Consider the following 23,284-nt stretch of genomic DNA (forward strand, 5'->3'; position numbering starts at 1 on the left):
TATTTACGAGACAAAGTTGTACACAAGGAAGGCTGGGGTATTGGAGTATTTGGTTGCGAACTGTTTGCCATCGGGTGTAGGGTCAGAGAAGGCGATCTCTTCTTTTGTTAAATGACTTCCATACATGAAGGTGCTCCTGCAGATTCAAAGTAAAAATAATCAGTCGATTTTAAATGGGTTGGCAAATAGAATGTTATGCCTGTAGTATTATGAGAAGATAGTATTTTGTAGACAGTACCTGACAGTGTCGAGCAGGCGCGTGGCGATGCCCGTCCGTCGGGCCAGACTGAAGACCCAGATTCGGCTGATGCCACAGATGGCCTGCTCCGGGACGGTGGAACAGCACCAGGCCCTGTGTCGCTCCATGAAATCATCTTTGGTCATGTCCTTCTCTTGGTCTGGCTGCATAAGAACTCTGAAGGCCTAAGAATAAAACATGGAAGAGATTGAAACCTTGCCAAATCCAAATTTAAAAAGTATGCTGGGAACATTCTGCTGTTTAGTCTATGTGTGGAACAGCATGATTATTTGTATATCTTTCAAAAAAGTCATTTTGTTTAAATGTTTACGCCACTGAGCAGTGGATTGTGAAATATGCATACCCGACGAATTGGTTCCGTAACAAGGCAACCCACAACCATCCTCTCAGAGTTGATGAAAAGGTAGGTCTTGGCCTGAGCTGGTCTGGTTAGTGTCACCTGCTGGAAACCCAACTCATTGTCCGCAACCTGCCGCACTTCCTCTGCCTGGGACAACAGAAGACATCTAACATTTCCATACTTAAAGAACAACTAAACCCTGTACCAGAGCAGAGGGACATGTGTCTAAAAGAGGATTTTATCTAAAAGAACAAAATACCTTTTTGATGGCATATTTGGGATCATCTGGCATCACCAAAAGGATTTTTCCATCCCAGAATTCTGCTACTACACGCTCCTTCTTCCAGCCCTGTGAACCAATAAAAGACTTTCCTACAGTTTGTTCTTTACATGATTTGGCCGATATCTTGAGAATGGCTCGTGAGGTAAATATTGACATCTTACCACATATTTAATGGATTCAAGGAATCTCTGGTGGAACTGGGAGTGCTGGAAGTTGTCTTCGGGGTTGTCCGCGCTGTACACCATCCCACAGGAGCTGCAACTGATCGCACCAAACTGCTTTTGACCTGCATCCTGGAGTGCACAAACTAACTGTGAGCATTTGAACCTTAAAATGAAGAGATAAAAAGCACAGCATGTGTCTAAAATAAGGAGATTTGTTATTCAACTTACAATAATGAGCTGGTCTTCATCCTGCTTTTCTTTCCTCTTCCTCTGTGTCTTCTCTTTCACAGGAGCGATGGACTGTAATGCCGACACTGGACCAGAGGGGGTGCTGCAGGACACGGGTGGTCTCAAAGTTGTAATCCTTGACCTGTGTGAATGAGGTTGTTGGTTTGTTTTTGGTCAAACTGTCTCTAATCTCACTTTCTGTGCACTATGCAACTGAAGAACTCACTTTTTGGAGGAAGATCCAAAGATGGGATACATGCCTACAATGTTTATACAGAAGGGAATATTACAACAATGTTCAATAAAGGAATCATCCTGGCACACAGTTATCAACCCTGACCAATCAAACTGATGTGGTTTTGTTATTGTTAGCCTTCAGACACAATACCTTTGGCTGGACTCGAGTCACCGTTCATTGGACTTATTTCGCTGAGGTCAAAGACAGGCTTCGAGCCACAATGAGCCACAGAGTCCGCCTGTGGAAAAGATAGAAATTAATTGAATTTTATAATAATAATTAGAAGAAAAAAGGCAGTTTCTATTATGAGGGAAATGTGATCCATACAAGGCTATTGTCCTGTTTGTTTTTTACCCGGTGAGTGAAAGTTTACCTGGGACTTGAACGACAAAGCCCGAGATTCCACTTCTGGAGTCCTTGTGAGCACAATTGACACGTCTTTGATTCCAAACTTCTCTTTGGGGGAACTATAGGTGCTAAACAAGTGACAAGTGTTTATGGGATGAGAAAAAAGATATAGATTTCATATTTAAAATTCCTACCTTTCGGGGCCTGGAGTTGCAAAGTCCACAATTTCATCAACTGAATCCACCCAGTCTAATGGATCAAACTTGGTCCCCTGTTTGGAAACCGGCTCAGTTTCCTCCTCTTGTGGTAGTGTAGGGGTAATCTGAAATACATTTTTCAATAGTATTTAAAAACAAACTTTTTTTTCACCAGAATATTCACATTCATTTATAATTATTTGTACAGACCTTCTGGGTTGTAGGTGCCTCTGAAGTAGGCAGGGGTTTGGGTTTCTCAGTGGGGGTTGGCAGAGCTGGTGCTTTGTTTTTCTTTGGCCTGTTTGACTTAGGGGCAGTTTTCTTATACATTGACGTTGGTTTCTTGCCTGTGCCAAAGAACGCAGCTCCAACGAAGATTTTAGGTTTGGGCTTCAAGCTGCTAAACGAGATGGTGATGGATTTCTTTGTGTCCGGTGGCACGGCTGGTTTAACAATGTAGCTGACAATCAAAATACACATGCGAATCATTACAAGAAAAAAAAAAATTTGAAAGTTTATTGTGTTAAAAGCCGTTAAAAACAAACCTTCTGTTAAGTGTGGAGACCTTTACTGAATTTGTTGAAACGGCGTACCGCTTCATCCCATTTTTCATGTTATTTTCTGATTCTGTGGGCAATCTCTTGGCCTGCTGGACTCCTTTACCATCCTTCTTGGTAATGGCGACCATCTTTTTGACCTTAGACGATGGAGGAGAGGGGAGAGGAGGAGGAGATGGCAAAGACTCTTTGACTTTCTTCCTCTCCAGTGGTGTGAGATAGACGTTCTTCTGTTTTCCATAGAAGGAGCTCGAAACCACTGTAGGTTTGAAAGGAGATGCTTTGCGGGGAGATTGTGCTGGTGATGCTAGAGTAAAGAAAATAGAGTAGTAATGTGCCTAGTGTTTGACCAGGGCCAAGGTGACACTATTGATAATCAGAAATGTATCTGACTTCAGTGCATTATCCATCTTTACCTGGTAGTCTTCGTGCGGATTTACGTGGAGAAGCGCATTTCTCCTTTTCCTTGCATCCCACTGGCTGTTTCCTCTTGGGGGACCTGGTGGGCTTCCTGGGGGACCTCCTTTTCACTGGAGACATCTCATCCATGCCCTTCTTGGATGAATGACTGATAAAACAAAGACACAGTGTAATGTAAGTACTACAGCTAAACTAATATATAAATTCCGAATGATTATGTGTTATATTATAAGAGGGGTGTGTAATTGTGTCTTCGAGTTTCACCTGTCAGAGTCCAGAGAGGAGAGCTTTCTTTTTCTGGTCGTTGGCATCATTTTTGCCAACCCTGCAAAGACATGAACATACAGATCATTGTGATTCAAATACTGAGTTGCACCCTTATAAGTAATGTGTAAGGATTATGTAAGATTCCACAAACAGTAATCGATTAGTATCCTTGTTGCTGAAGTCTGGATGAGTTCTACGGTCCATATGAGAATAATGAGACCGTTTTTAGGAAGTCTACATAACATTAGATGTATTTATGCCTGATCACACCGAAAGTGTTGCTATAATCAAAGGTCGTTGTAAATGGCGGGTTGTGACGCTTACATTAAGGGGGGGGGGGGAATCAAAGCAAACGAGCCAAGTGCCCACATTTAACATGAGTAGAGTTAAATAATGTAGTTTTAACCGTCTCGCTGTGTGGACAATTCGGTAATTTGCATCCATCAACACCGTGGAAGTTTCATAATCCGACAAGCCAGGCAAACAAACAGGTCCTATCGTAAAAGCCGCATTAAACACAAATACCTGTGCGTCGCCAAAGCGTCTCGGACGTTACAGTAAAGTCAAACTCTTTCCTGAACTATATAATGCTTTATAAAGAGGACTGTCCTGTTCTGAACCCGCGTTCCGCCTGTGTGTTTTGAAGAGCGCGCGCCAGCAACATAAAAAAACTGCGCGAAAGGAAGCGGAAGTAGTGTCATTTTCTTTTGAGTTACGGGGAAAATAAAAAAAAAATCTATCATTAGTTTAATTTATTATCTAGCCTATTATTAAAAACTTCATGTATCTTTTAGCGGTGTATATGTAAGTTTTCTTTCTTTAAAAAATAAATAAACTATGATAAAAATTAAACACTGTTTTTTTTTCCTCTAGGGGGCGCAACTACGCCCATTTGCTTCACAGACACAGCATTGTAGAAGAAGAAAAACATCCTCCTCCGGTTCAAGTGACCAGCACAGTGCACAGGCTTCTCCCTTTGGCATGTACTGTTTTTGTCTCTTTTATCCTCTTTAAACTCCAATACTTTCTCTGTTTTTTACTTTTATTAGCGTATGAACATTTTGTCAATCAGATAAGATGGTGTTTTACTTTACAAGTGCCGGTGAGTAAAGTTTTCAGCAGTGATCTTTGCCATGATCGGTAGCAATCATTTAGCAAACTAACATTATTATTAATGGTTTATAATGAGTTTTATGTATTTGCTCTTCCAGTGGTGGATCCTCCCTACACTATATACATGGGGAAAGATAAATATGAGAGTAAGTCACCCACAAGAATGCTTAGATGAGTCATTTGTCAACATCGTACAGTGAACACCCATTTACACTTGTGTTTTTTTTATCATTAGATGAGGATTTGATAAAGTATGGGTGGCCTGAAGACATCTGGTAAGCTTGATATGAACATACACAATCACAATATTTTGCAGAAACTGATTACAATAAAATACGTTATTATTACACTTAGGTTTCATGTTGACAAATTGTCTTCTGCTCATGTTTATCTGAGATTGCCAAAGGTAAGGGTCCAGTGACATACTGCATGTAATAACACATATCTGAATAGTTGTATGTGTCGCTACTGTAATTAAACATTCACTGACATGCTTCAATTTTCTAGGGACATACCATAGATAACATTCCAGTTGAAGTTTTGATAGACTGTGCACAGCTGGTGAAAAACAACAGCATTCAAGGTATAAACATTTCACATTGATCGAGTTCCTTTAATGCATATTGTTATTCTTGTTGTTAGTATTAATGGTCATGCCTAAAACGATGCTTCTTGTTGCCAGGTTGCAAAATGAACAACATTAATGTGGTTTATACGCCATGGGCAAACTTAAAGAAGACTGGAGACATGGATGTGGGACAGATAGGCTTCTACAAACAGAAAGAGGTTTGTGGCCTTTGGTGAACTTTATCTATCAATCAATCAATCAATCAAACTTTATTTATAAAGCGCTTTTCATACCGATATATACCCATATATATATATTTTATATATTAGGATTGAATAAATAGATTAGTCACTTAAAGGCTAAGCTAAAAAGGTGGGTCTTGAGCCTGCTCTTAAAAACATGAACGTTCTGTGCAGCCCTGATCTAGACTAAGATGCTCAAATCTCCATGTCTTGGTTGAAGAGGGTGCACACTTGCATCCTAACACTGCATTTTTTTGTCCAGGTAAAGATCGTCGCTGTTGAAAAGAAAGTGAACGAAATCGTAAACCGTTTGGAGAAGACCAAAGATGAGCGCTACCCAGACCTGGCGGCAGAGAAAGAGTCCAGAGACAGAGAGGAGAGGAACGAGAAGAAAGCACAACTCCAGGAACAGAAGAGGAGAGAGAAGGAGGAGCAGAAAATGAAAAAGGAGATGGAGGAACTCAGGTTTGTTTATGTTAAAGCCACAAGGAAGAATTGCACCAGTATTTATCCTGCACCAGTATTTATCCTGTTGCCCAGGATAAATACTGGTCGGCTTCTTTAGTAGCCGATCTATAGTGTAAAGCTTTTTTTTTTTAAACAATTTTAACAAGTGCATGAACTTTTCTTTTTAGAAATTACACAACACTGATGAAGTCTGAGAATATGCAAACAAATGAGGTGAGTGTGGTGAGAAAAACTGGAGCTCACTTGGGCAACATACCGTGTACTAACTAGTGATTGTTTCTGTTGATACAGGATGGCAATGACTCAGATGACTTCATGTAATGGTGTTAAAAGACCAATTCTTGTGGACACTCTCCTCAGTCAGATCTTGAATGGGACGCGCCTCTTCTGCTGCTGGGACGTCTACACTGACAATAAAGACTTTGCTTTTTTTGGAGCAGACTTGAGCCAATAAGGGACAGCTCTGGGACTTTCTATGCTGTGTCTCATACTGCTACCAAATCAGAATGGCAGATATTTACATTACAGCAAACGGGAAACAGAATTGATTGAACAAAGCCGGGTCGGCTTTGTTTGATTATGCAAATGTTTGCATAACAGTTCTCTTGCTTCTTTAGCAGTGTAATTCTGTTGATTCTTGTTTCAGTCTATGCATGTCCAATTTTATTTGTACACAGGGAAGACTGTGCCATTTATGTGCTACTCCACATCGCCACCTACTGAGCAGCCTTGTATCAGCAAAATAGATTTACACAGTGGAAAATGTCATTGCTCGCTTTGTGTTTTTTCAGTTTTCTAACATTTCGAGGAAAAAATGCCAATAAACACTCGGTCACAGATAATAAAAAGGACATAATAAAAAAAATAATTGATATGTGTTACAACTCACTAAAGCGCACAATTAAGAACACAGGTTTATTGTTCACAAAACTATACAGGCTACAATGCCTGAGATTTTTTTTTTTAACAAGCAAACATCACAGTTCGTTTTGTGAAAAATGACAATGATGGAGGCAACCCCTAAGTGTTGATTTGTGCTGCCTAAAGTAAACGCAGGCATATACTGTATTTCTCATACATAGAGTTAATCAGTCCACCAATACTTAGTTTCAGCTGAAAAAAGTGAGTCATTTATTACGTTTAAGCCTTTATTACAAATTAACATTAAAAAGTAAGACATAATTATCCAAACATCTTGTTGACATAGGTGTTCAGGCCGACAGGTGTGCGATGGCACAAAATTATTTGACTCACTGAAACAATTTTAAACGTCATTGACTCAAGTATGAGCTCTGGACCAGAGGGACGCAGCAGCAGGAAAGAGAAGTACTTCATAAGACGAGAATAGACAGCTGGTGGGTTTCTTCTTCATTTGAAGCTTTAGAATCTTTAGATTTAATATTCTGAATAAATACTGAACCAGCAGATGTGACCATTTCCACAGAAATACTGATACCTGATGTACTTTAAGGTTAATAGTGAAAACAGACAAAGTGGCCCCGCAGTTTCTAGTTGGCGCCTTCAGTGGCTCGGAAAAGTCTGGAAATTCTTATTTGGTCATTGCCCTGCCCTTTCACTGAGTTAAGAAAACACTTTATAAATCTTTAAATAAAATTGTCCATAAACAATCTACAAAATTATAGCTTCTATAAATTAGTTTTAACCCAGAGGTTAAAAAGGAACAAGGTGAGAAATGTCATAGAAAACTCAGAGAGGGACAACCTCTGCTTCCAGCAGTGACAAAAAGACTGGTTAAAAAAAAAAAAAACAGGAGCAGGAGGGTCTGTTTTGGAGCCCACAGTCTGTCGTAGCGGCTCAGAGAACGAGCAGTGCCCTCAGCGTCAGAGTGTGTGTTAGGCTCGTGTGAGCAGGTCCTGGGCCCAGGTCTTGATGGCGGATGTGGTGTGCTGCAGCAGCTGCCATGTGGAGTTTGTGAAGGCCACTGCATGGCCCTGGAGACACGATACAGACACCTCGCCACTGCAGACACGAGACAAGAGCGTCACAACATTTTTACAACGGTCACTTCTATATGTATCATAAATATTACTAACTAATCTATAAACACTAATAATGTAGAATAGCCCTGGTTGGTGTGTTTGCAACATAGTTAATATTATAATCTAAAGTATCAAACTAATCAGAAACATCCAAATGGATGTATCGTAGTAACACTGAAAGAGATGGAGTGAGATTTTAAGGCACTGACTTGCAGGACTCCTGTAGGCTGGCCCACGCTCGCTGTAGCAGTTCAGACATGTGTGCGAGAGCTGGCAGGACGTAGTTCTGATGGATGAAGATGAGCAGCTCTTTTAAATACTCCAGGGCCCTGAACACACTGTCTGGAGTATTTGTATTGATCTGCACAGAAAGGTGGAAGAACACAGCTGTACTTAACCAATGGATACAAGATACACATGAGCATTGTAGTCACCAATAGCACATCGACTCACAGCGATTACGTCTTTATTATCATTTAGCACATGTTAATGGCATATAATGGGGAGTAGAGAAGCAAAGAAAATTATATACTTTTTTAGGCAATGATTCTGAGTGCAAGTCTGACCTTTGTGGAAAGTGTCTGCAGTGGTAGATACTTTAGTGTTAAAATAAATGATAGTGTTAATGCATATAGGGGTTAACATGTGTCGCCTTACCCATTCAATGACCAGGGGCGTCGTTTCCTTCACCCACACGATAAACTTTGATGTATTTTCAGAGACGTAAACTGCTGCTGCTTTGGTCTTTTCTAAACCCTGCTCTGTCAGTGGACCCAGGACTCGCACACACTCGGAGTAATAATAGGGGGTGTTTTTCTCAAACCAGCTGCAGGGAAAACAAAAACACAAACAAATGTCATTTCATGGACCATTGAATAAAGCAGAATGTCTGCTCTGAATGCAAATAGTGCAGTAACGAAGTCAAATGGTGCGCCGGGCTCAGAATAGACCAACATCACAAATAGACAAATGTACTCTTAACAGATTTATCAGACTAGGTAAAAGGATCAATGGTTTTAGCTTTAAAAGCCTCTGTACCCACTGTTTTTCAGGTAGCAGTATAACATTTGTGTGTCTAATTTTAAAGCAGTTTTAGCTACAGTGGCCAAGCAGATTAGTAGCTGTTGATCATGTCAGCATAACAGCACATAAAGCTCCAGTTGTGAAATATGCTTATAAACTAATTCCTGTGAAGAATGAGGAACGTTATATTTGCATAAGTATTCACCTCTGCTGTCTGTGTTATGTTTATTCAGCTTATTTTACTATATGTTGTTTATTTTGTTTTATTTTGCTTGCCCTTACAGACTTTACTTTACCTCAATCTTTTCATAAAAAAACAATTAAGTGAAAAAAGATGCCTATTTTTTTTATAGCATTGCATTTTTTTTTTACTTAAATATTCTGTCAGTATTAGAGGAATATGCTTTGTTTTGAAGGCAATTTGAGCACAGAAATGATTAGAGCAAGTACAGTGAAGGGTTCAGACTGAGTAAGCTGAATTACTCAAGACAAAACATCTCCGAGTATTTTTGCAATGAAGGGACAACATTATACTTCTAACTAAACTAAAATCTAATTTAAAACCACATGAACAGATTTATGATTCCTCAATAATAGTGTCATTGTTTCCTGGAAAAGGATTCTCCTGGATATTATTCTGAAAAGCTTGCGACATGACTTGTTTTTGTTATTTGTGGCTCGTACCTGAAGCCCTCTTTTGAGTAGATTGTGATCTTGCCCCAGGCCTGTTGAGACACCGCAGTGACGCCCGAGTTACGGAGATACAACGCTGTGGTGGAATCTGAGATAAAACCAAAGGATTTATAAACACTCTGCTAGATCTTATGTAAAGGGTCGTTATTTTTAATTTGTTGTGTACTGACCTGCGAAAGAGCCGTGTGATCTGACGTCATGTGTGATAAAACCTGCCACGAACACCAACAGCGCCAGGAAGAGTTTGGACCAAGGAAACCCCCGGCCCTTCATCTTCACCTGCAGGTTCTGGGGTCAAAGGACAACAAGACGAGTTCATTTTCCAAAAGCAAGCCCAAAATCATATGTCTAAACTTGAAGATCTAGATTAGTGACGCAATGCTTATAGTGAACATGCTTATCTATGAGAAATGAGTCTAAAGATTGCGTAACATGTTATTGTTGCGTTGCTGTTGTGTGCCTCACCTGGCACAGATTACTGCACTCCTGAAGCTCCTGAGACTCAATGCCATCTTTCATCTCCTCGTTCGTTACTCTGAAAGACTGGATTGTTTCTCCCATGTTTTTCCTCAGCTACACAAAGACAACACCAAAAATAAAAAATAAAGTCATTATTCATGTGCGACTTTACATGGTTTTGTTTAACTTAACAGGAGGAGGAGGAGGAGGAGTCATACCTTCGGTGGCAGGGTGTTCCAGGACTTGTGTAAGTGGTTTAACAATAAGCTGAGGGAAAGAAAGTGACAAATGCGGTTTATAATTTGTTTATATATATTTTCTTTTAAAAAAGGTGTTGTGTTAAGCTCACCTCGACTGTGGTAAATGTTTCGTGTAAAGCTGCCTCCATACTCCCAGGCTCTGCGCGTCCACACACAAGCACTCAGTCATACTGCTGAGAAGCTGCAAGGAACATAATACAAGAACAATACTTCATTCACGAAATTAGTATCTTTTTAAACATCTATTATCTAGGGTTTTAAAGTTACAACAACAGCAATCTAGCCCTATAATCTTTTAAGGGTTTGTCCTCGTTATAATAACCGGATCCATGGAATATTGACCTTATTCCGCCCCGCCCACTTTTGTCACTTTTTGCGTCGTCTCGGCACTTCCGTTGTCCAGACACTTCCGGTCGAGCGCGAAGCCCGTTCATTTTAACGGAGAACGAGGGAAAATATTCTCCGCTCAAATCTGATGTTTAGTCGATTGATTTGTGTAAAATGGCCAATGTTCATTTGCACCAACATGTCAACACTGTTTTTCACCGTTTCTCAGCGCGGCCGAAAAACAGCTTTGTTTTCGTGTAGTGACTGATTTTATCTGGACTCCTCCAGTCCCATGTCCCCCCCAACACATAGGAGAAAAGTTGCAGGCACAATTCATGGCGGCGCCCACGCGAGCCTCCGGAATAAGGTGAATAATCATGAGGCCATAAAACAAAAAGAATTGACGGATGAATTTGTATATACTAAGATTGTGTCCAATAGTCCGCGTGTATCTTACCTCTCTCTTCATGTCGTCGGGGCAGTGCGGAGTGGCTCGAGACAGGAACGAAGGCATATACGTGTGCAGCGTGGTCTCGGGCTTGGCTCCGAACGCAAGGACCTTCAGACGAGGATACAGCCGCCTCAGCTGCTCCTGCAAACTTCAGAGAGACACACATTTCAGCACTCTTGCGTAAAGTTATTTTGCTGTCGCTGCCACTTCAGTGCGTCTGAAGAAATTTGAATCCCGGATCAATGACAGTTCGTCGCTTAGGGCACTTGTTAAATTAACTTTTACTCAACTGGAAACACGTTGTGTAGTACAAAGGTAACAGATGGAATCAAAAGCTTTACTCATATAGCTTAATTTGTTTCATAACAATAGTAAATTTACCTTGATGATAGGGCATTTTTGGGCATGAAGGCAAAGTCGAGTAAAGGAAAGAAGTCTTTAGGACCCATGATGCCAAAACCCTTTGTCAAGTTTGCATGAAGTCTGCAATAAAAGAAACTTAATTATACATTCATTTTAACCAATATAATAAAGCGATAAAAGTAAACCGACTCACAGAAGAAGTCTTTCCAAATATGCAATGGCATATGAAGACAGAGACTTGACTCCCAGCACAGGAAGCATGATCCCCAGCCAGACTGTAAAATAACAACATATTAGCATTAACTTCTCAACATACTAAAGGTTCAGAGGTTGTTGTACTCCAGTTGCTCTGAAGTGGGTTTGCTTTTGCGTGAAAACAACTTTACAAAAAGCAAGGCAACGATACAAACAAAGCCCTGAAAGTATACAGTACAGTAACCATAAGAAAGATCAAACTGAATATGAACGTGACTCCGAGGCTCACATTTGCATTTTGTCTTGACACATAGGATGAGATACTTCTTTTAAACCATCAATTTGGTTCATCTGACAGAACAGGTTTGATAAGCTCATGTTTGGAGACTAATACAGTATCATATCCAGGCCATACAGAGGACACTCCAAAATATAAACCTGTGCTTGGCTTTTGAAAGCATTCGAGTTAAAACATCACTTTACTTTCTGAATAATAATCCACTTGTGTCAACTGCTTTCAACGTTACATTCTACACTAAACATATTGGCGAACAATAAAATAAAATCCTTTTGTAGCATTACGAATTTAAGAAAATAACTAAATTCCGAAATATGTAGGATTTGTGCCCGAGGGTTTTGTATTTTCCCAAGAAACTGAAAGCCACACTGAAGAGACCGCAGGCCTTGACAGCTCTGGCAAATTATATTTCCATATCAGAGAGAGAAAGTACACAGCTTTATGAAGCGTTTGAGTGTCTTGAAGAGCGCTATGCAAACTACAGGTATTATTACACTGAAGATTGGTGTAGTTGTGTGGTGTAGATCTGGTGTAGTTGTGTGGCAGAGCTTCACCTCTGAGTCCTTGGCTGAGGTCGTAGAATCCAGCCTGGCCCAGCGCCCACATGATGGTCAGACACTTCACCGGACGATTGTGGACCGACCGTAGCAGCTCCAAGTACTGCAAAACAGGGAAGAGGCCGACTCTTACAACATGTATTACAACACTAGTGCCCTCAAACGTTTGCTCAGCAGAAATGAAACTTGCAAGTGTTGAAAGCGTTTGACATTTTGCACTAAAGATGTAATGACAGTCGATGAAGGATAGACGCACTCACCTCTGGCAGGTTTTGAGTTGCAATTTTGGGCTTGTCCTGTAGAATTGCCTGAATGCAGACTCTATAACCATACAAAGGCTCTCCTGTGAACACAGAACACGGGGATGTTACAGCTATAAAACAAGGATAAAATATGCATGAACCAAATCACTGTAAGAGTCTTTAGTATACGATCTATAAAGGCAGGAGAGTAAAGCATTCATCCAGAGCACTTTGTCATGATGCCAGCGTTTACCTGACTGTCGGTCCAACTCCCTGAGCATAGTGTAAACACAGTGGTCAAAGAAATCTGGCACAGCGTCACCGCAGCGTCCGAGCAGGCCTTTGATCACTCCCTTCAGCTCTTTCGTGGTGAGGCAGTATGGGTAATCTGGGGACACAGTAATGGGAGCAAAGATCTACATGGGCTACAATCTTTCATTTATCATTGTGGGACGTGGCAGATGACTATTCCATCATTGTGTGCGACAGTGTGTACATAAAAGTTTTTACCATGAGCGTAGCTGCTGAGCGTGGGCTCCGCTTCGGGCGCGGTCAGGTGGAGGTTGAGGTAACCGGCCAGGTCTTTGACCCAGACGGAGGGGTTGTCTGGGAACAGCGTTTGACTGCGGCTCAGCTGCTGCTTCAGGTCTGATACATCCAACTGCACACACACATAAAACAAAAATAGGATACCCAGACAACACAGCCATTATGAAGAAGAGATCACGCGTAGACATGTGACAGTGCGATTCAGTCGTGTACAGAAAAACAACCCCTTAAACTGCACAAACTGTGATTCATTTTGTTATCACTTTATCTACTAACCAATGAGACAGAAATCTGCTTCATCTTTAACCTTTATAATTACATGTAATGTCAGTGCAAATCGATGTGGCAAATACTTACAGCTTTGAACGCCTCCTCCAGATTCTTGTGCTTTGTCGGGGAGGCTGTATTGCTGGAGTTTGCCTTCTTGGCTGGTTTAGCGGGCGCTGGTTTCTTGTTTTGAGGCTCAGCTGGTGGCGGGACCTGCTCTTTGTTCTGTTTCTTTGACATTTTATCAAAGTTTTCAAACAAAGTCTCGGACATCTTTAGCGCTGAAAGAAATGCAACAGGCAGTAAAGCTCCATGAAGCACTGAAAAGAGATTTGATCCATCGTAGCAGAACACTCCTCTTACAAACAGCAGCTTATTCCCTCCCTCCATGAATTACATAATTAACACCAGTACTCCACAACTAAGCACCAGCAGTATTTCAAGTATTTGTAAGACAGAAGCAAACCCACACAACACACATCTATTCATAATATTCAATAATTATACATAAAGAAAGAAATACTTGAAACAATCAAAATGACACATCAAGGCATTTTCCTATTAGGGATTATGATAACTGTTATGATAATGGGACTGAAGCCTGCCTCAGCATGCAGGGTTACATAGATTAATTTAGCATTTTTAACGTCAATGTTTGCCATTTCTCCGGGCATTAAACTGAAACAGTACTTGTTTGTGACTGGATTCCACAAAGTAAACCTGGATTTTTGAGCAAGGCTGAGATTATGACGAGTTCTGTTGAATTTAAAAAGAAAATGAATGTCACTGAAGGGGCCTTTTTGCAGTATTTAAATAGCACTGACCAGTGGCCGTACAGTACTGAACACATATGAGAAGCACACTGGCACGACAGGTGTTGACAGAGGGCACCAGTTGCTCACAGGTCAGAAACTGAAAATAATATGTGAGCCCACTACTGTCTACGTTATTTTTGAGGGGAAAAAACACTACAGTAGCAGTAATAGGAAATCAAAGTTATTGCCAAAATGATGCCTTGGGACAAAATAAGGTCGGTCTTAGATTTAGTAGTTTTGACCTGTCTTGTGGCTTCAAAGCATCAGCAGAAAAATATATATATACTAGTAAAACATGTCTGGCATTGTCATTTGAGAGGATGTATAATATTGTAAAAACATGTGTGAACAACAGTGCTGTAAATATTTAAGTTAAACTGATGTTGTATCTTTCAGGCAGTCATTTATTGATCAGACTAGAGAGACTCATGTAAACTGATTACAGAGGAAAGGTTGGATCTGACAATGATGACGTTGCTCTGTTGACACTCTGCTAACATAATGCTAACGTGTTAGCAGATGATTTCATAAAAATAGGCATTATTCTTCAACGACGGAAAACGATAGACTTGTAATGATTTCTCACAGGGTGAAAAGCTGTAACGTTAGTTATTTACCCATCTCCAGGCTGCGAAGAGAAAACGACAAGCTAACCAGGCAGGCAGGCAGGCAGGCAGGGGGGCAGAGCCATGCCCCGTGCTACCGACACTTATCTTTCACTGAAACACCTGAACTTTTCGGTGTGATATTGTTTGCTATGTGTTTGCAGAAGCACTAGAGCATATTCTTAGTGATCTCAGTGTAAAGTATGGCAGACAGAGAAGCTAGCGCCTCGGCTGGAGCGGGCCGTGTTCACTCACGTTTGGATGGCTGCTGGTTTGACTCGCCCAGAGCTTTTCGAGCTTCATTTTTCTTATCGCTGGGGTTTTTATTCCCTCCGGTGTTGTTATTCTTCTTTCCTTTCTTCACCACCTCCCATTTCCCCGCGGACCCATTGTTCGATGCCATTCTTCGCCCTAAAGACCAGTTAGTTTGTGGACTGCGCTAACTTCCTTCCCCTTCCTCCTGAACCAGCGGATCATCAGCGTGCCACGTCTCTCTGACGGCGTGACGTCGACATTTGATTCAAACCACTCCAGCGTAATCAATTAATCGATTCAACTCATATAATCAAATATACTGACACATCAATTCATATAATCAAATATAATGATGCATCGATTCATATAATCAAATATACTGACGCATCAATTCATATAATCAAATATACTGATGCATCGATTCATATAATCAAATATACTGACACATCGATTCATATAATCAAATATAATGATGCATCGATTCATATAATCAATGATACTGACGCATCAACTCATATAATCAAATATACTGACGCATCAATTCATATAATCAATGATACTGACGCATCAACTCATATAATCAAATATACTGACGCATCAATTCATATAATCAAATATACTGACGCATCAACTCATATAGGCTAATCAAATATACTGACGCATCGATTCATATAATCAAATATACTGACGCATCAACTCATATAGGCTAATCAAATATACTGACGCATCGATTCATATAATCAAATATACTGACGCATCAACTCATATAATCAAATATACTGATGCATCGATTCATATAATCAAATATACTGACACATTGATTCATATAATCAAATATACTGACGCATCGATTCATATAATCAAATATACTGACACATCGATTCATATAATCAAATATACTAATGCATCGATTCATATAATCAAATATACTGACGCATCAATTCATATAATCAAATATACTAATGCATTAATTCATATAATCAAATATACTAATGCATCGATTCATATAATCAAATATACTAATGCATCGATTCATATAATCAAATATACTAATGCATCGATTCATATAATCAAATATACTGACACATCAACTCATATAATCAATGATACTGACACATCAACTCACATAATCTATAATACTGACGCATCAACTCACATACCGGTAATCTATGATACTGACACATCAACTCACTAGAATCTTTTACACAATTCTTTCCCTTTATTCCTCCGGGGGTTCTGTTACTTGTTCTGGTGACTGTGCACTCCCCACTAACTACCATTATAATGCTGAGTATCCAAGTTGTTCCCTGTATTAAAGACATGATGGAAACAAAGTAACAATAGGTCTATGATACATTATCATTTTGTAGTAAGTTCTAAATAAGTAGAGTTATTAAAACATGTAGCTGAACACATGAATAGTAAATGACAAAATAGTAGTTTTCCTGAACCTTAGAGCTTTATTTCCTTCCAGCAGTAACTCCAAATGATGCAGGTTTGACACGAGGCTGCCTTTACATCAAACTGAGAGGGCGCAATGTTTTCTCTCAAACCAACATCAAGCTCAGCCTGGTTGTCCATGTGCTGCTAAAGCAACACATGATGGTGATCAGTTAAATACAGTAAAACAAAAGTCATAGCAGCTAAAAAGTTGAACACAGTCAAACATTAGTACTTAGTAGTGTCTGTCTGTACTGTTTTGTTCAAAACAATTGGTTAAGCTCGATGCTTGTGTGCTAAATAAGTTTTCACTGAAGCCTGCAACTTGGCCTTTGAGCAAATCAATGCAAATAAAAAACAAACCATTAAAACAAATCTATAAAATATAAAATTGCATCTTCCTGTGTCTTTCTGGCTGCAGCCAGTCACTGCATCTTGGCATTTTGGATCTTTTCAAACAATTTGCTACATTTAGTGCACCTTCAAATTCCCCAAATCCAAAACCACATATTTTTTTCTGAAAGTGTGTAGAGCAGATTAAAAAACATAAATAAATAAAACATAAATACATCATGCTGTCTCATAAACAAGCAGTCATAATTGTTTCATGAGCAACTCTCTGGTAAGACAAGTCAATGAAGAAGTACATACACATAGTGTTCACCTCGGAATGACGACTTCTTATGCACAAGAGCTTCAAAGTCAGTGATATGTTTGTGTTGGATGAAAATATGTCGTATGAAATATGTTGAAAATATATATATATATATATATATACGAATATGCAGCTTTTTGTCTTCAAGGGACCAATCTGATTTTCAGCTCCTGTACATTTAGTCAATGCATTTCCCACAGTTCACACTAGTCCTAGTTTGGGGAAGCAGACAGGCAAACGCAGACAAGCTGATATAGTCTTGCAGCAGTTACAGCAAAAGTACCAAGAGATTACTATAAGCCATGTATTTCAACAAGTTGTGACTCATGCATTTTCCTTGTGTATCAGACAAATGTTGTGCTATAGGAAAAATGTCTCCAAGCAAATGTATTTTTTATTCCAGGTTTCTTTACCGCTTTACTCCTGTCTGCTCCTCCTAACCTGTAAACATCCGTCAACTGCAGGTATCTAATTCAGTATCCTAAAGAAGTCATAAAATACTTTGCATTCAAGCATAGAGCATATGAGCACGACCCCTTTGAAAGCCTCTGTAAATTTGCACTGAAAACCTAGATGTTTTGGGAAAAAGTGACCGTTTGCATCTCTTCAGACAGACAGCACGGATGGCTCCAGGCCACAAGTGCAGGATTCCTACATTATTAATCTCAACGCTATTAACCAAAAACAACCCACTAGCCGTACATTTGTCTACTCTGGCAACATGTTAGAGTATAAGTCAGGTTAAGCCATAGCCTGGCTTTTTGTAGTGTTCATTGCTAGTAAAAGGGCCATGTTTTGGGGGAGAGGTAGGGGCTAAGTGTCAAAAGTAAAGCAAATGGGACATATGTAAGTAACAGGTTGAATAGAGAGAGGGAGGATGTGATGAAAAAGGGGGTTTAGTATTCTTCCTGGTCTCGAGCCCCTTCATCAATATCTTCATCTTCTGGTGGTGCAAAGCCATCCTGCCAGACACAAGCAACAAGACAAAAAAAAATACAGAAGCATCCATTATTTTTGGCAATGATCGCTATACATACACAGCTTTTTAATAATGGTTTTTATAAACCATTAGCCTAGCCTGGACTTTGGAGCTTTGGACACTTACCTCTGTAGCGTAAAGTATGTCTATGATTTTAGAGAGGACAGGGTTGTTCTCGTTTTCATGTTCTTGACAAATGACTTCAATGTCTCTCAGTTTTCCAAAATAGAAGTCTCTCTCTTTCTCCAGGCCGTCAACAGTGAGCTTCATGTCCAGCAGCTATGGGCAAGGTAGAACAAGGTAAAACCTTTTAGTAATCCAAAAACAAGTGCACAGTATACTCTACATCTTGCGTTTCAGAAGGAAAAACTTCATATCTAAGTGTAAAGGCGGGATAATCCGCCTTTTGTTCCAACACAGCTCAAAAACGGGCTTCAGGGCCTGTGTGGAAAAGTTCCCACATGTGTGCAATGCTATTTTGAGTGGACTCGAGCCTTTCTCAGAATGAGCATACCAGCACTGGCCTAAATCGAGGTAACTTGAAAGGGTTCAGGGTTTGGTTCACTCACTTTCTTGAGTTCCCTAAATCCATCTCCCTTTATACTGCAAAAGTTACACTATACATTAAACAACCATGCTGTAGATGTTTGAGGCACATACACAGTACCTGCTGGTTGAGCTCCACCAGCTCGGCGTCTCCTCCGTTGCGTGTGACGGGAGGCCTGCGCGCTGTAGCTATCTGCCTCTGGGGCGGAGGGACACACTTAGGGCCTGTGGGAGATGTTCTCACTGGGCCTAGAACACACAAGGACACACGAGTTACAAATGGATTCATTAAAGCATCCATTCTTAACATGCAACAAGCTCTTTATAAAGTTATGCCTTTCTTCTTAATGCCATTGCACTGACAACTCTTAGCACGCTTCAGACCATGCTCAGCTTTTAAACCAGTCAGGCAAGTGAAATGCTGTATACCGTATCCATCTCTGAGTGTCTAAGTCTGATTTATTCATCTTAATTACTCATTTTTGCACTTAAATATGCAGTTTACAAAATTAAACTGAAGATTAATAAATTATGGTTTTGTAACATTAACACAACAAATGAATTTTCTTGCATTGTTCTGATGGTAAATCACCTTTGAGATTCCTAAAAAAATATATTATTAATTGAGGATAGCGCTCACAGCACACATACATGCTGCTGACAGAGGTTACCTGCACGGGAGGCTCTCTTAGGTTTGTGATGACTGACACCTGGTTAGAGCGGGACGTGGGATGAAGATGAGCAACACAGTGACACGCACGGCTACAATAACTGCTTTATATCAGGATGTATTTGGTGGAGCTCTCGGACTTAAGCGAATCCGGTTGTTCGAGTCGGCGCCTACCTGGGTTGGGCAACGGCGATGCCTCCAAGCCCTGGCGAGACATAACAGGGTCGTACTCTTTCCCGTCATAGTTCGCGTCGAAAAACCTTTTAAACCACTGGAGGAACTCGAAGTTGTCCTGAAACTTTCCCTTTACCAGTCTCTCCACAGGGATGATCTGAAGAAGTATTGTGAAACATTGTTATTGACTGTAATTATCAGTTGCAACAAAATCAAAAACCCCTCTCACCTTGTCAACGTTCATTCTTTTGAACGCAGCCTGTAAGACCTTGAAGTTGTGGATATATTCATGCTCCAATTTAGAGTTAAACTTGACTTTCTTCAACAGTACGCAGCCTGGGAAAAGCATGTCCATGAACTGGCAATAGGCGGCACCTGTTGGATTTCACAATCACAGAATTTTATGAATGAATAATTGAACAGTCATGATGAATATATCTCTAGGCTTACCCGAACATAGCTGCTCGATTTTTGTGTATGTGAGCAGTAGGGAGTCGTTGACCCAAGCCAACATGTCATGGCGACTCAGGTTGTCTACGTTCATAGACGTGGAGTAAACATTCACCGCCATCCTCAGGCTGTGGAGAAGAAACATTATACTGGTGTCAAGTCATTTTGGCCAATAACATATTTACAGTGCATCTATAGAGGGTATGCCCTTCAATTAAATTCTAACACACCTTCTATCCACATGCAAAAGAATGTAATGTTTTGCGCTTTATTATAAGCTGCAGAAAGAAATGCATATGTTACACAATAAGACACTACTCACTCACCTGCACTTGGTTATTGTAAGACTGAACTTTATGAACTGGTTTGTGCCGAGCCACCTTCAAGAAACCTGTGGCAAAAAAAAGCATGCATTTTTTTATAAAGAGTATCACTGGAATATTTCACGATTTCTGCCTAAAAAAATGTAGCGCTGAAAGTGGCACCACAGATGAACAGCAGTGAGTCACTAGTTCAGTCGCTCAATAATCTGCCCGTTAATCCTCTTCCAGCTTCAACACGCTGTAACTCATCACAGCTCATGTCGGCAGCCAAAGTCCCCCCCGACTGGATCCAATAAACCAAATCGCAGCTACCATTTATCACAGCGGCAGAAACGGTCTAAAGCAGTGTTAATTTTGACAACATATTTTAATTTAGTTTTAGTCTTAGTCTTTTGACGAAAATGTAATTCGATTTTAGTCTAGTTTTAGTCAAAAAAATATCTTCAATTTTAGTCCAGTTTTAGTCAAAAAAATATCTTCAATTTTAGTCTAGTTTTAGTCGACTAAAATTGCAAGTAAATTTAGTAACTTTGCATTGATAATATTCATTATAATCATATTTAATCTTGTTCCTCTGCTTCATGTTTCTGCTCCACATGAACAAAGCTCAGAGCTGATCCTTTGGCTGTGAATTTACATGATCTGAGGCTCTTTCAGACGGTCAATAGAAGTTTAGATGATTTTAGTCTCTCCCTTTCATTTTTATTTAGTCTTATTTTAGTCGACTAAAATATCTGGACATTTTAGTCATAGTTTTAGTCTCATGAGAAACTTTTAATTTAGTTTAAGTCCAATTTTAGTCGTCAAAAATAACACTTTGACTAAAGTTAAAACTAAATATTTTAGTCGACGAAATGAACACTGGTCTAAAGTCCAACTCTGCTGGAGTATTTCCTGTGAAAAGACGGACTCCAGCATAAACAGTTGCAGGATGCCGCGCTCAGCAATCACTTCCTGTCTCCCAAGGGCCCACTGGATCCAAGTAACACTTTTATTATGACAAAAATATGTGAAACAAATAAATACATAATAAAAAGGATACGTTAAAGGATTAGTTTGAATGGCAGCATTAGATAAAATTGCAACTATGACAACACAGGGTGGTTGATATGATATAATACATATTGCAATACAATATATTCTAATGCATGTATTATGCAAGTATTACGATTTGTCTTCAAAACAAACTGCAGTACTATACCCACAGTTAATTCAATAAGAAAGCACAAAGTGAGTTTCCAAACATAATAAATTAATTATAAAAGAGCCTGACACGACTATTTTGAAAAGTGCAATTAAAAAACATGGATCTTTTTTTTTGTTATCATTACCAACAAAACAGGAATACCTCAAACACATTTTTTTCTAGAACTGAGTTGGGTATCAAAGTATTGCAATGCGTGGTTTTGGATACAATAATAATGATAATAATAATAATATAATACCGCAACTAACTATTTTGTTCCAGCCCTGTTTATTTTGATATAGTCTTTAATAGTTCAAACACATTTATTAATGGCAAATGTTAAATCATTTTGCCCATAATTTGAGAAAGAGTTAACTATAACCAACCCAGTTTTTGAAACACATTATAGATATGTATATTTAATAATTTAAGATTTAAAAACTTTAGATCATACATATTATTGTTGATCAGTTGTTACAGAGCAAAGATTACAATGAAGACTTTGCAGAGAATCACAAAATAAAAGTGTTACTGACTTTCATCCAAATAAGTTTAGTTGATTCAGTTTCTGGTGTGATGATAATAGCGTGACGTCAAAATGACCTTTTGACCAAGAGTAAATCTACCCGCATGATTGGCCAACCAAAAATCCTGAATAAGCAAACAACACAATAATCCCAGTTGAATAGACCCTCTTATGTCTGCAGTTGTGGATAAAAGACAACACTGAAATGCAGAGCAACAGCCAAGCGCAAACACAAAATTACAAAAAAAGAAAGGAATGCTGCACTATAATGCAGAAAACTAAACTACAGATCAAAACAATATAAAACATTACAATAACAGCAACGCAAATAGCAAAAAAAAAGTCTGCATTGAAATGGAACCAGGACAAAATATGGGCCGAAAGGGAAAAAAAAAAGGTAAAAGTGAAAGTCTTGCGCATTGTGCACTTTGCACTGGCCCCCTGTGATCCCCTCTGCCCGGTGCCAGTCTGCTCGCTCGCTCTGTGGACTCAGTATTGTACCGCTAGCTGCTGGCTAATTGCTAACGCTGCCTCATGGATTTTTCCAGAAATAGGCTTCATGTTGTGCTTTTATTGTGCGTCTGTATATTTAATTTCCGAGCAAAAAACGTGTAGGAAATATTAATGTGGCCAAGTATCAGGTGTAAGAATAGTATTACACTGGCGTTACCCCCTCTGCAGGCCTTTCTGTTAAAACACAGGCACATTACCCGAGAAAGAATGACAGCGCTGTCTGCCCTCGCCGGGGTGTTATTTATAAGTAATTCTTTCACGTGCACAAAAAATCTCTGGCCTTAAAACAACGCTAAATTAATAAAAGAGTACATTTTAAGTTACACGGATAAGAAAATACTCACTGAAGTGCCACAGTCAGCCTCACTCGGCGGTCCCGTTGTTCAGATGATGGCTTTCTGTTGCTATAACCCGACTCTTACCTCAGCAAGTTGCGCCAGACTGCTCCCACCTAAGCTGCTCACACTGCGCATGCGCCATGCAGTTGCAGGCTTTTTGCTTTACGTTCTGTGCAACTGGCGCTTCTCAACCGGCCATGTTGGCGAAAACGTCCGGTGCACAGCGCGAACCATGTTAGGCCATTATTTTATTTAAAGCCAAAAGTAATATTATTTCGTTATTTTACAATTGTGGCATAAAATTTATATAAGTGGAGGAAAGAATATTTTAGAGCCTACATTTATTATTATTATTTATTTATTTACAGACAATGGGAAATGTTTTATTGCAAATTGTGCATAAGCTCAACATGGCATTTTATTCCAGTAAGTA

General features: G+C 39.7%; 4 protein-coding genes across 4 annotated transcripts in view; 1 reads left to right on the forward strand and 3 right to left on the reverse strand.

Annotated features, from left to right (window-relative positions):
* esco2 (establishment of sister chromatid cohesion N-acetyltransferase 2) overlaps window positions 1-3,963 on the reverse strand; it is a 4,197-nt gene extending 234 nt beyond the window's left edge. Inside the window, exons 1-15 of the mRNA XM_079572170.1 lie at window positions 3,827-3,963; window positions 3,299-3,359; window positions 3,031-3,182; window positions 2,603-2,921; window positions 2,268-2,517; window positions 2,055-2,182; window positions 1,886-1,979; window positions 1,684-1,750; window positions 1,501-1,534; window positions 1,275-1,416; window positions 1,044-1,175; window positions 859-948; window positions 603-746; window positions 239-423; window positions 1-136 (exon numbers count right to left, since the gene is read on the reverse strand). The exon at window positions 1-136 is cut by the window's left edge and continues 234 nt beyond it. Coding sequence (XP_079428296.1) covers window positions 4-136; window positions 239-423; window positions 603-746; window positions 859-948; window positions 1,044-1,175; window positions 1,275-1,416; window positions 1,501-1,534; window positions 1,684-1,750; window positions 1,886-1,979; window positions 2,055-2,182; window positions 2,268-2,517; window positions 2,603-2,921; window positions 3,031-3,182; window positions 3,299-3,348 — 1,920 coding nt within the window. The 5' untranslated portion in view covers window positions 3,349-3,359; window positions 3,827-3,963 and the 3' untranslated portion in view covers window positions 1-3. The remainder of the gene's footprint in view (window positions 137-238; window positions 424-602; window positions 747-858; window positions 949-1,043; window positions 1,176-1,274; window positions 1,417-1,500; window positions 1,535-1,683; window positions 1,751-1,885; window positions 1,980-2,054; window positions 2,183-2,267; window positions 2,518-2,602; window positions 2,922-3,030; window positions 3,183-3,298; window positions 3,360-3,826) is intronic.
* A 288-nt stretch (window positions 3,964-4,251) lies between these two features.
* On the forward strand, window positions 4,252-6,538 carry ccdc25 (coiled-coil domain containing 25). The gene is made up of 9 exons (XM_079572225.1): window positions 4,252-4,403; window positions 4,513-4,560; window positions 4,650-4,689; window positions 4,769-4,820; window positions 4,922-4,997; window positions 5,097-5,200; window positions 5,487-5,689; window positions 5,860-5,905; window positions 5,984-6,538. The coding sequence occupies exons 1-9, from the start codon at window positions 4,379-4,381 to the stop codon at window positions 6,011-6,013; spliced, it is 624 nt and encodes a 207-aa protein (XP_079428351.1). The 5' UTR covers window positions 4,252-4,378; the 3' UTR covers window positions 6,014-6,538.
* A 115-nt stretch (window positions 6,539-6,653) lies between these two features.
* On the reverse strand, window positions 6,654-15,272 carry tmem214 (transmembrane protein 214). The gene is made up of 17 exons (XM_079572276.1): window positions 15,052-15,272; window positions 13,467-13,657; window positions 13,071-13,221; window positions 12,814-12,948; window positions 12,579-12,661; window positions 12,316-12,421; window positions 11,462-11,543; window positions 11,287-11,388; window positions 10,912-11,053; window positions 10,217-10,308; window positions 10,086-10,134; window positions 9,874-9,981; window positions 9,579-9,696; window positions 9,400-9,496; window positions 8,350-8,518; window positions 7,902-8,053; window positions 6,654-7,672 (listed from the first exon to the last, which is right to left on the reverse strand). The coding sequence occupies exons 1-17, from the start codon at window positions 15,197-15,199 to the stop codon at window positions 7,546-7,548; spliced, it is 2,052 nt and encodes a 683-aa protein (XP_079428402.1). The 5' UTR covers window positions 15,200-15,272; the 3' UTR covers window positions 6,654-7,545.
* Window positions 15,273-17,183: 1,911 nt separating this feature from the next.
* On the reverse strand, window positions 17,184-22,988 carry mapre3b (microtubule-associated protein, RP/EB family, member 3b). The gene is made up of 8 exons (XM_079571911.1): window positions 22,858-22,988; window positions 20,292-20,356; window positions 19,966-20,093; window positions 19,745-19,890; window positions 19,516-19,672; window positions 18,793-18,920; window positions 18,252-18,404; window positions 17,184-18,108 (listed from the first exon to the last, which is right to left on the reverse strand). The coding sequence occupies exons 3-8, from the start codon at window positions 20,084-20,086 to the stop codon at window positions 18,043-18,045; spliced, it is 771 nt and encodes a 256-aa protein (XP_079428037.1). The 5' UTR covers window positions 20,087-20,093; window positions 20,292-20,356; window positions 22,858-22,988; the 3' UTR covers window positions 17,184-18,042.
* Between the last annotated feature and the right edge of the window lie 296 nt (window positions 22,989-23,284).

This window comes from Gobius niger (genome assembly GCF_951799975.1).
Source record: "Gobius niger genome assembly, chromosome: 15".
Taxonomy (NCBI): domain Eukaryota; kingdom Metazoa; phylum Chordata; class Actinopteri; order Gobiiformes; family Gobiidae; genus Gobius; species Gobius niger.